General features: G+C 37.0%; 1 protein-coding gene across 1 annotated transcript; it reads right to left on the minus strand.

Annotated features, from left to right (window-relative positions):
* Window positions 1-6,275: 6,275 nt before the first annotated feature.
* Window positions 6,276-12,011, minus strand: KCTD18 (potassium channel tetramerization domain containing 18). Its single transcript, XM_009890171.1, has 6 exons — window positions 11,855-12,011; window positions 10,376-10,587; window positions 9,270-9,463; window positions 8,042-8,136; window positions 7,485-7,587; window positions 6,276-6,810 (listed from the first exon to the last, which is right to left on the minus strand). Exons 1-6 carry the CDS (start codon window positions 12,009-12,011, stop codon window positions 6,276-6,278), a joined length of 1,296 nt encoding a protein of 431 aa, XP_009888473.1.
* Window positions 12,012-12,815: the final 804 nt, after the last annotated feature.

A 12,815-nucleotide genomic window follows, 5' to 3' on the forward strand; every position in this document is an offset into this window, starting at 1 on the left:
TGCTTAATTCAACGCTTAATTCAACTGGTATCAGTGGGAGGCATTCAGCTGAGTTTGGATTGGACCAGGCTTTTGCTTTTAGCTAGATTCTAATGCCACAAGTGCACAGAAGAGAACCTTCCCATGAGAGCCACCTCCATCCTGGACATACTTTTAATATAAGTTATTATTTAACACAGTAAGGTGTCAGAATCCACACCTGGCATCAAGTGAACTAGTGGTCTAAGTGTCAGAATCAGAAAGGTGTAAAAGGTCAGTAAGACTGACCTCCCACTGAAGTTGGTAAGAGCAGGACGCTTGAGTATCTTCAAAAATTTATTCCTAGGTTATTGTTTGCTGTTGCTTTTTACCAGTTTCCTCTGCCTAATTTCTGTTAGCTGACTGCACACTTCCTTGGTACTGACTGGTTTACTTTTCCTCTGAGGCCCTTGAAAAATCTCAACGTGTATCGTGAGGTGCATTCCTTATGGGTAATTTTGATTATTTTTATTTCTCTTGATATCTGTATACAGTTTTCCACCTGTGAATATTGGTAAAAGCTGATTCTAAAAGGCAAATAACTCTTCTTCATCTGGAGGAGTGTTGAAAGAAAAATATGCGTAGGTAACACTGGCTTTCTTAGCATTGCAAGACTGCTTCTATCCTAGTTAGTTACCTATCACGCTTTTAAGCTGAATGTTTTGAGTATATGGAACTGAAATTCCAGAATCTTTGTTGTGCACACCCGTCAGATAGGTAGCTTTTCAAAATTTATCTGCTGCCTTACAGTTTGACCTGTAAGCTCACTGTAAGAGATGTAATTATAAGTTCCATGCAGATATTATACAGGAATCTTATTCTATTGTCCTTACTTAATTTGTGAAATTTATTTGTGTCTTTTCTTCTAACCCTTTCTAAAAGAAAGAAAATCTAGCTTATCTTGAATGACTTTTCCTCCTTATATCTCCTCCACTTGACAGGATTATTGAAAGTTATTTTATTCCATAAGTCAGCTTCTCACAAGCAGGCTTCTGCAGATAAATAAAATCTGAAACATAAGTCATAACTCAGCACAACAGGACTGCCTTGCACTCTTCAGTACCTTTGATGTGCTGGAGGGTCAGCGTGTGGCAGACCCAGGACTAACAGGTGAGAGACATCATTTCTCTTCAAACTGTGATGCAAACACATTTTCTTTGATGAGAGGAGCAAGTGGGGATTTGGTTGGGCTGGGGAGTGGGCTGGTTCTGGGAATGCTGCAGCTTTAGCACACCAAGCACGGTTTAGAATTGCGACATACGTTTTTGCTACATTTCGTGGCTGTGCTCGGAAGTGTAGCTGTGTCAGAACGGTATTTCTTCATCTTTCATTTCTTGTGTCTCTGTATGCTTGGAATTATATCTGCCACTTTCGAGGAGTGTTTTACTGCTCACAATACTTGTAAGTAATTGAATGCTCTCGGGCCCATCTTCAACAGAACCCTTTTTTATCTTCTAATTACAGAGCTAGCTACGTGTGAGACTCCTTTTAATGCAAGGAATTTGTACAGGGGTCAGGGAGGGAAGTAAGGGCTTTTTTAAAAAAAAAGTGCCCTCAATTTGCAAAGCAAATACAGCTGTTTGGCATCACTCAGACACAAACATGGAATTCCCATTGCACTTTATACTCTCTTTCGAAAGTGAAAACACCTTAAAGGGCAGTATTTAAAATCAGGTTGGATCTGTTTGTCTTCTGTGTAAGATTAAACTCAGAGTAAGGACAGCACTTAGCAAAATAAAGGACCGGATATGCAGCTGGAAAACTAAAAAGAGAAGGTAACTTAACACAGCCAAGCTATTTGGAAAACTTACACTATTCAGGCATGTTTCGAAAAAAAGGTTAAAAAATAATAATCACTTAATGTGTTTGAAAATGCCACCCTGAAAGAGAAACTAATAATTCTGGAAGGGAAACATTGATCTTGTAATGCTTTCCTGCACCCTGTTGTTGTAGGGGAACACCTGATCTGAGCTTGTATGAATGGCCGGTCTCATTGTGAGTCTGTTTCCCCATGTAGTGACTGAGCTGTATCAAGATTTTATAAATCAGCTACATCTTTCCTCTTCTTATACTTGTGACTACAGCAGAGGCACCATGGGATCCAGAGGTCTCAAGTTCCAGTGCCACTGCCAATTACCCAGGTGAGGATAGAATAGAAGTTTGCCAGAAATTTGAGACAATATAGTTATTTCATTATGGCAAACTACTAAAACAAACCATACTAAAATGTTCATGTATGCTGTACCAGAGACTAAAAAGAATGAAAAGAGAAATGTATAGGAAAGGGGCAGCTTTGAAAAGGGCCAAATCCTTGATGTAAACTCTGAGCACACTACACAGCCGATTATGTCACCTCATGAATTTGCAAAGTAATTTTCAGCCGAGAGTGATCAATGCTGGTATAAACAGCCAGATATTTTTGGCAAGAAGGAAATTCTGTAAGAGGAGATACCCAAAAAACTCAGAAAGCAGCAAAGGTCTGTAACAGCAGCCTTACCTGAATCTGCTGCTTAATGTTCTGTATTAAAAGCTGTGACCCAAAATGAATCTAGATTTTTGTGGGGCTTTATTACTAAAGAGTATTTACTTTGACTCTGTAATTGCAGCTAAGGGACAGCCAGCTTCACTCCTGAGTTTTTGATGGCACAACTGGCCTCCTGTTTATATCGGGTGAGGATTTGTCCTTCATGGATTGGAAAGAACTAAGGAGATGAGATCTGCTTATTCCTGGGTAATATTAGTATTTCTTTTTAGCCATAGTAAGATTTGAACTACATAATGTTTATTATCTAAGCAATTTAACGTAAGCCAGTTTAAGAGTACTTTTCTGCTCTGGAAGAGCTGGTAGGGAAATAAGTGGAACAGTTTGAAAGAAACTTATAGCTTTGGTATTTCCATGGCTGTTCAGCTAAAAACAAGCATGATGAAAACCCTCCCTGAGGATCAGTGGTAACATGTGCCTATCACATGAAATAATGTCTGCTTGCTTACATCAAGTACAAATATCTGTATACTCTGAAGTACACAGATAGAATTACATCTGTTTGAATCAAATCTTGCTGATAATAGGCCCGCTGCATCACAAGCCCATGTGTAGTCACAGAGGAGTAATCTTCTAGAAATTTAACTTGGAATCGTTGTCTCCTTAACCCATCTGATGCCATATCATTGATGGTTTGGAAAGACAGTAGTGTGAAAGTGAGAACTAAACAACTGGAAAATTGACAGCATATGTGAGAAAAAAAATAATGCATCAAACTTCACTGGTGATACATATGTCAGCCTGTAGAGTTCAGCTATTAGATACTAGTAATCATTAGATTACTAAATTGGAGTAACTTTCTGAACGCGGTCTTTTCTGAACGTGATCTCTTCTATGATGAAAGATAATGTTACAAAGATTCAAAGTAAACCACTGTCACACCACTTGACAGTGCATCTAATCCCAGCTATAAAACTGTAGTGGTTTCCCCTGTCAAACTATCCAGTATGTACGTACGGGTATCACAGTTTATCAGTGCAAATGCAGTACCAGCTGGTACTTCGTTACTTGAGTTAGAGAAGTGAAATGTTAAGAAAACTGCAGACTTTCAAGAAACTTGGGAAGATACAGTTTTGAGGAAATTTCAATCTTCAGGAAACTCAGAGTTGCAGAACTTCTCCTTGTTCCAGGCCTCAAAAAGCACAGTCTGTTAACAAGGTTAAGGGATGAGTAGTCCTCGGATCAGCAAGTTTCATTTGTTGTCAGCTATTGGCCTCCCAGAGAGATTAAATTCTATTTTACTTCCACATTTTAAAAGGCTTTGGGTAGATAAGGGCAAAGCTGTTTTTATAGTGAAAGTCACCATGAAGGTTAATGCTATTCAACTGTTTAATATCAGTCCATTAGTTAAGAGAAGCTTCACAAGATTCACAGGTTTCAAAAAAAAAAATGCTGAAAGTGCCTACTTAGATAAAAGGCCATGTTTACACCTCATGCAATTAAAATAGAATAAATAAAATCTAGTCCCTCAAAAAATAATTAATCTTGCTCTAGCTCCCCACCACAGCCACTTTCCCATTTCATCTATTTAAATTAAAGGGAGTTCTTTTTTGTTTTTTTTTTTCTTTTTTCTTTTAACCACAAGCCAGTATGTTGAGGACAAAGAGAAGACTCATTAAAGCCACTGTAATGCAAATGACATGAATGTTACTCAAAAAATACTGTGCTACCAGAATAATTAAATAAGCTAGTGCAAACTCGGAAAGTCCTGTAGGATTATTCTCAAAGTTTTTTTCTTGTACACATGCAAAATTCCATACTTTGTGAGCTTTAGTGTGATGTTAGTGTGATGTTGGACTCAGTCCTTGAGAGCTTTGGTGCCTGATGGACATGATGATCTTAAGGGTCTTTTCCAACCTAAATGATTCTATGATTCTATGTTTATAAAAGCCTTTTAAATTCATCAAAAGTTGAAGAGGAAGGAATTCTGCTTTAGGAAGCACTGGAAAAAGATTTAAAGGTACATGGTAAAGTGTTCAGCTATTCAATAAATAGTGAAGTAGAAGTCACACAAGATAGGTATTAAAAACTGCTTTTTAGTCAGATTATTATGGAAAACAAATTTCACAACTTAGTGTCAATGATGAATTGCATGTCCAAAGAATAGATTACATTATGTTAGTATCTTTCTACAATTTTTGCCTTACCCTTTCTTCAGTGAAACTTTTTTGGGGGGATAGGAAGAGCCTTGAGATTGTTGCTCTTTAGGTTCATTTTTTAAGAAAAAACACTAGTTTAAAGATTCTAAAGGTAAGCTGGTCTTCAAGATACACACCAATAGCAGAAAATTAGAGTACTACACACCTTTACAGTGACTATTACATACCCTTACAGTGACTACTGTTCATGGCACAGTGTCTCCTTACAAATATGTTAGTACATGAAAATTTAGGGGTTTCACTTGTGCAAATCATGTTTCAAGTCCTTGTGGTTAGGTAAAAAGCCTCAAAATGTGATCACTCCTAAATGATTTAGAAAATAAAACATTTAAAGAACCCTGCTGTAATTCTAATAGTCTCAGGAATTTTAAGAACATTACATTTTGGCAATGTGATACGACTTTTCAATGTTTAGGGACAGCTGTATTTGCTGTGCTGGAAAAGCAAAAATAGTAGCAAAACCTACAAAAAAAAAACCCAGCACCCTGCTGCAAGCAAGCACGGGCACAAAACAAAGCCAGGTTTCATTCACTGATTTAAACAACTAAAAGGTCCTTTTTGAGCCAAATTTGACTTTCCTGTGCTGACAGAAACACAGGGCAGCTCTTCACTTCAATATCATTACTCAAAATTTACCCTGGTACAAGAAGGTCTCCTCTATCCTGCTCTGGGGGAAGGAGGGGTTCTTTTATCTTTCTTCAAACCAGGACACCTCTGTTAACACTGCTTTGCTGCACAGAAGTTGAGGCTGTCCCCTCCTCATTTGAAAAGACCTGCAAAAGGACACGAGAAGGCCAGCTGTGACTCAGACCTGTGCCAAGGCTGCACTGGTGGCCTGCAGCAGCTTCACCCCAGTGGCAGATCACACCACATTAGGAAAGTGGTACGTGTAAGTCTCAGGTCTATGGAAAAACTTGCCTTGTTACTCCCTAGGCATGCTCTTCCCTTCCTGTATTGCTGAGTTTTCTCACTGTGTACAAGGAAAGGTGGTTCCTTTAACTGCTGTTAATAACAAAAGGGTGGCTTAACCTCCCCATAAGTACCAGTTGGTGCATTCAACTTGCGGAATCTTTGCAGTACTCAGTATGTTGCACACTTGTGGCAAACTTGTATCTAATAAAAGCTACTTATTGTTACCTATTTTCCCTCACTTTAAATATGCAGATTAAGAAAATTCACTCTAGTTAATGTTGATAAAGAAGTCGTCTTTTATGCTGTGCATAACCCTTTTAACCCTTTAAAAAGGTTAGTTCTACTAGTACAGCCTGACAGAAATACAAATGTGAGATACTGTAACATTAGACTGCACGTGCTCTGTGTTTGAGGGTTTTTTTAGTCGATTTTTCTTCCTCCCTTCCCAACATCTAAAAAATACTTAGAAATAAAGCAGAAAACACACTTTGGTGTTCACTTAAAACAATTTCTCCCTATACTTTTCATGAACTTTTTCATAATAATTTTCTACCAAATCTTTGAATAAATGACCACATGAGATGATGATCTCTTCTTTGACCAAATGATACAAAGCTATCCAGTCTATCAGGCTGAGTCAAACATTATCCATCCACTTTGTCATTCTTCAGCTTACTACTCTCCGCTAATATAGCTGGTTCTTTCTTGTTTAGTATCATAGAAGTAGTAGGAATTTCAACAGCAGCACTGTCCTGTTCACCTGTTTTACTGGACACAGAAGAAGGTGGCTGAGATGGTGTCACAAGAAAAAGTGGCGTTCGCTTCAGCTTTACTACACGGTTGCTTACGGGCTTCCTAGACACTGCGATCTTGAAAGTCATTTGACATGGTGTTCCATTGTCAGCACTCTGCCTTCCACAGGACGCCTGGGAATTGCTGGGCACCGATGTGTGTGTTGTGGATACAGTTTCAGAAGCTACTTTGTGCGGTGTCAGACTTTCACTATTGGGTCGTTTAAGAGTCGCTGCAGAACGTGAAGCATTGCAAGCAGCTACCTTTAATGCAGCTGAATTCTTGACTGTGATACGGGTACTTGTTGAGGGACCTGAGAATCTAATTGGCTTGGGACCCACTTTACATGGTAAATAGTCTTCCTCTTCAGTGAAGTCAATTAATCGTCTGTAAAACAAAGAACTTGAATTAAATAAACAAGCTACGTACATAAATTATTCTTTTTATAACATTACAAAACAGACAATCTGCGACAGCCATCCACAAATCTGAAGTTCTTTTCATTTTTGAGTGTTACAGTATCATTTATGGTTCTTAACTGTTCATCACTGCAGTCAGGCTTGCTTTCACATGAGCAGTACCAGCAATCTCTTCTACCTGTGTAAGTAATATTGCTCATTAAAGATGGTAAGAGATACAGTGCACAAACTGCTAAGTGAAAATCAATGAGAAAGAAGGCTGGTGGAGTTGTAGAAAGAAAATATTAAAATGCTACAGATTAGATACAAAATCCACTAAATACTGGTCTGACGTGTTTTAAGTTTTCAGTTAAATTTCTTTTTTAGTAGTCCATTTAACTAATACTCCTCTCTACTTTTTAAAATTACTCCTTCCCACATGTTTTAAAGGCTAAAGAAGTAGAACAGAAGAGTTTCAGCAACCTAAAAAAGGTAATTTGTTTCTAGCAAGTTCAGTTCTGCAATTAAGGTCTCTGATTATAATACATTTTTAAAAAATGTAAATAGAAAAAACAGCAAAACTCAACTATTCAAAGAATCTGAAATTATCAAATTGTGCTGTATTTCTGCTTTATTTTAAGCCACCTATGCAAATCAGCATACCTTTTATGAACTGGAGGCATATGATGCAAACTGCCTTTCAAAGGGCGTTCTTCAAGAGTCCAACATTCAATCAGCTCCTGAGGCACTCTCCAGTAGCTGACACCTGTGTTTCAAAGGGACGTTGTATTGATGAGCTGAGAGTACACAGTCAATATTACGCACGTATACACCTGACTAAATGAACGTGTGTATTTTATCATGTAGAATTTCAGCTTTGAAACTATGCTGACATGAACATTGCTTACAGCCAACATGCTTCCAGGGCTCCCACCAGAGTGCCCAATGCTAGTGGGCTATCACCCCTTGCATGCGGTGGCTCTTACTACATCTATTGATTCATGTCAACTCATGTCATCTTCTTGGAACATCCCTTAAGACTTTTTTTTTCTTTTTTTCAAATAGCCACTACTACCCCATATTTTACAATGTGTTACTTAGTGAATGAGTGAAAACGTATGCAGAGTTTTTTATTATAGTTAATTGGCAAGTATTTTTCTTGTTTTTCTGTAAAGAAAAAGTACTACTGAAATAAAAGAAAAAAATAATTTATACTCTACCTCTCCCTTCCCAGGCATCGAAAGCATCCATCATTTTTTTCAACTCAGCTACTGAGTAATAGCTCCAGATGTATTGGACGTTATTTCCAGCTTCTCTAGAAATATTGTTTTAAAGGTAACAGTTATGTGGTAAATCTAGCTAAGTCTTTAAAAATATAACACTGATGAAATGTATCATTATTTTTACCAAATTCTGACTATAAAGACTTAATAGTAAATGTTTGGTAAAGTAGAAAGGAAAATGTTATTTAAATTTCATTTTCATTTGTATAAGAGGTTCTAAATAGCCATCCTCCTATTATCTGCATGCCTGTGAACACTTATTGCTAAAAATGGGTATTCATGAAAGAACAGATGTTCATAAAAGAATAAATACACAATTAATGGTGTAAAAATCTATTTTCTAAATCTCATTTATTTAAAGGGAGAACACAGTAGGAGGACAGATACCTGATACTATGTGTCCAAATACTCTTGGAATAAATATTAAGTTCCCAGCCTAAATTTAGGAAAATAAGCACATTAATTATAAAGATGATGAAACATCAAAAGCTGTATCTTAATCATGTTTCAAAAGGTACACAGTGAAGTACACTTCTGACACTGTACTGTGGGACCAAGAGAAAGACAAATTGCTTCCAGACACTCAGAAGTACAGGTCTACTAATAAATGCTGTCATAAAAATACATTAATAGCGTAGTAGAGATGTACATGTCCTTTAAAGAATTTAACCCATTTCTTTCCATCTCCAGTTCTTTTCAGTGTTAAATATTTCTTTCAGCTGTCTTAGAAGACTGCAAAATACAATTGCATGAATCACAACCATTTTTGTGAATGTTTCTGGAACTTTTTTTGGATGGGGATTCATTCACTGTACTTAGTGTAAATATCATCCTAAATCAGAAAATAATTTTAAATGGTTGAGACATTTTAAAAATAGCAAGTAAAACATGAGAACTTATAGCAACTGTGTGCTAGCCACCTTTTGTAGAGTCTCTCAAATTCTTGTACTCCTTGCTTAGTTTTTATCTTTTCTGTTTGTTTGTTTAATGTGAGCATTGTAATAGCCAGCTGTTTTTGAAGCTGGAAAGATTCTGATTCTTTCCACAGAGTTATAGAACAATAATGCTACATTATGCTACATATAATAATATTTAGGTATTATTATAATATGTGAGCATTCATTCTCACTTCATAGTGCTTTCATGTGTTTGACAGTCATCTTACCTTTTGTAAATGCTTTTGCTATGAATTTTTGTTCCTAGCTCCTTATTAATTGCATCAGTCCCATCAGCTCTTGTGGCATACACACCAATAATTTTACTTTCACAGCTTGCTCCAGAAGTGTTGAGATAGTGCAGGACCCAAACTGTAGGCTTGGTACAAACTAAATCATAAGAATCGCAGAAATCTAACAAAGCCTGGAAAAAACATGAAACACAAAATACTAGAATATTAATAAGAATACAGTCTTTTTAGTTGAATAAGCTTTCGTATTTAAGTTTTCTTAACAGTACTGCTGAGGTCTTAAGTAAATCAAGGATGCAGTTAATCTAGAACAATGTGTCCAGTATTTCTTATCAGATGTTAATAGAGAATACTGTAAAACTAGGAGAAATTCACAGAAAAGTAACAGAAATACTTAAAGGCATGGTAAATCCCTAGTATGAAGAGAAACTGAAAGGTCTGGAAATTCTTTATGCTCTTCAAAAGGAAATGAATAAGGGAGAATGTTAAATATATAGAACAATAGCTTACTAAGAGAACATAGATGACTGTCAGGACTAACACAGCCATACATGGTAATATGCGTTCATTTCCAAGTTAATTAGAATTAGCTTTTAAGTTACAATACTCTAAAACAGACTAACCTTTGGATTTTAAATCATATATTAATTTTATTTTCTCCTTTCTTGTTCTAAAAACATGGCAAAGTACATTTTATCTTTCAAGTTTTAGGACGAATTTGTAAAACTGAAAAAAACCCCAAACATCTTGAAGGGATCAAATCTAATCTCAAGTAAAACTCAAGCCAAATAGGGAACTGAACAATGTCATTCCTACTGTGCAAGTTTTACAGCAGACTTGCATGTAAAACAGAGTCAAATTTAAACTGTTGCTGTATTGCAATGATGAGAAAAGCTGATGTCCTTAACTACTATGACTGCATTATCAACTCTAGCCTTTCTTATACCTAAAACTCTGAATTTACTGGTGATTTAATGTGGCAATTAAAAACTGCTAACTTGCATATGCTGTGGTTTTAATATCTGCTGCTAATGAATGGTGTGGATTACAGAGTACATCTTGAAAAATGTAAGAAATGTCAAGACCTTTTTAAGCTCTATATTTGACCTTAAAGAATACGTCTCCATTTCGTTGGCCAAATGGTCAGACAGACTATATGGATAAGGGATGCCAAAATAATCTGCTTCCTCCTGCAGTGCAATTCGAATTTGTTCATCTTCAGGAATCCGAACTTCTCCATGAAGATAATCCAAAAGATATTTAAACAGGCTTCCATCTCGATCAATTACACATGCTCCTGAAAACATAAATTAAATGATTTGAAATACTGCTTCCAGCAAGCGAATACAGACTTGTCACATTCTACCAAATCATCAAGTAAGGCCTTTACATAAAACTTCTGTACTAGTTTTACTTACTTAGGAGAAGTATGTATACTTTCTCTATTCTTTTGAAGCTACTATTCTGTTTCCCTGGAACGTTTGTTATTTGAAGATAAAATTCTTAGTGCACTAAGCATTTCTTTGGGATTTCAGTGAAATCACTAATCTGCATAGGACCATGCCAACATACAACCTCAGCTGTACTGCCCCCCACTTAAAAATGTTAAAATCTAATTCTAGATGCATTTCTAACTGCAGATACATCTTTTCTCGCTATTGCAGAGATTTTTCAATTTTGGATCCAAGCAATTTAAAAGAGTTAAAAGTAGCATCAGCTCCAGTATACATCTAGTCTAATCTTCCCTGAATATTGCTCAAGTTTTACAGTATTTTTTTGTTTCTTTTTCTCTCCTTTGCCCACTGGGCTCAAGGACCAGTACAGAAACTGACAAAACTATACACAGCTGTATACAATAAGCTGTTCACTGCAACTGAAAGATGGTAGCAAAGCCCTGCCCATAAAAATGTTAGATATTTCAGATATTTTAAAGTCAAAAGCGTACAACAAGGAATTACTCTTCTCCATCCATCATATCTTTAAACTGGACATACTTTGGCAGGATTTCCAAGTCACAAACAAGTGTGAAATTTGACCCATAAATAGCTTTATTCAAGCTTTCATATCAAGCCATGGTGGTGAAAAATGCAATCTTTACTGGGTAATGAAGTATTCTGAAACAAAGATTAGACCCAAATCTCCTTATGTAATGAACAGAGTGAGATGCCTCCGGAGAATATAGGGGTTCATAAACAGGATCCAAGTTAAATGCCAAAAACTCCGCCAACTTTTTTTTTGCCAACAATTTTATCTATTTTCATATTCATACTGAAGAAGTACATTCCAAAGCCACAGTTTGGATTGGGACAAGGCAGGGATAAGCACTGTACAAAAATGTATGTTTGCAAACATGAGTAGTCTTGTGGAACTCAGATGAATTACTTGTAAGTATAAAGTTTGCATGCATGCAAATTGTTTTATGTCCTGGAATTAAAGAAGCCAACTGATGCTCAGCAGATTGGGAAAAGAGATATACTAAAAAGTGCATAAATACATATAAAAGCATGTTTTTGCCACAGAACTCCGTGATCACAATGTCGTATTTACAGCTTGAACATATTTACCTGATTCATCCACTTTCAGAGGAAAGCGTCCACTAAACATAGAAGCTAGCATTGAATCCTTAAAGCGGCATAAAGACTCACGCCTGGCTGCGTATAAACATCCGCGCACATTGAGTCGTAGTATACCCTGGACATCTTCAGTCTTGCCCTCTTCCATTGCATTTGCAAATAATGATGTTAATTATGAGCTATTCAATCCTGTAACAGATACAAACAAAAGAAAATCTAATTCCAGTTAAGACAACAGACTTTATACAAGACCTAAGCATTACCTCAGCTCTTACGTGTTTGTTACACGATACTGTAAATCAGCTTTGAAAACAGCTCTGGAGACATACTAGTGCAAATAGCCAAATATTCTACAACTTTACTATGAAAAACTATGGCATTTTACTTTGCCAGGAAACACAGAGGTTACTCTTTTGAGACAAATGGGTAAACAGAATTATGTGGTCAGTATGTGTGAGCACAGCACTGGAGGGACATTCTGGGATATCTTGCTTTGAGTATAGTTCAATGCACTAAAAATGCAGTGATTTTGTACTAACAACTTGGCTGCTTTAAAATGTGATCTTTAACTAGGGCTGCTTTAACTAGTTGTTGAAGCTGTCACGTCATTAATGCCACGCTGCCAATAAATACTTTTACTTGTGCCTGCCTTGAGCTCCCTGCAGCAGGGGTCCCTGTCTAGGCAGAAAAAAATTAGCTCGAGAACAAAATCTTCAAAACGTTTGGGGTTTGGTTTGGTTTGGTTTGTTTTTTTCAGAGCACGTCCTTTGAGTAGTACTAACTCCCACTACATGCCTTTTGCCCGAGCACCTGCTATTGTTTCACCAAAATTAACTGATGAACTCGCAGCTCGCTGGGGAGGCAGCTGAGCAGCCACCCCCACACCAGGCCGGGGCGCTCCCTCCCTTTCGTGAGGCGCTGCTCCGCCAGCAGTGGAGAAACCCACCCCACC

Source organism: Charadrius vociferus, unplaced genomic scaffold, assembly GCF_000708025.1.
Source record: "Charadrius vociferus isolate BGI_N301 unplaced genomic scaffold, ASM70802v2 scaffold147, whole genome shotgun sequence".
Lineage (NCBI taxonomy): Eukaryota > Metazoa > Chordata > Aves > Charadriiformes > Charadriidae > Charadrius > Charadrius vociferus.

Excerpts from the sequence above, each read along its gene's own strand:
- KCTD18 (XM_009890171.1), bottom strand. The coding sequence starts at position 12,011 with ATGGAAGAGGGCAAGACTGAAGATGTCCAGGGTATACTACGACTCAAT. Across the intron at positions 8,137-9,269 it reads AGCAAAAGCATTTACAAAAG|AGAAGCTGGAAATAACGTCC; the intron begins GTAAGATGACTG and ends CAATATTTCTAG. Across the intron at positions 7,588-8,041 it reads CGATGCCTGGGAAGGGAGAG|GTGTCAGCTACTGGAGAGTG; the intron begins GTAGAGTATAAA and ends TTTGAAACACAG.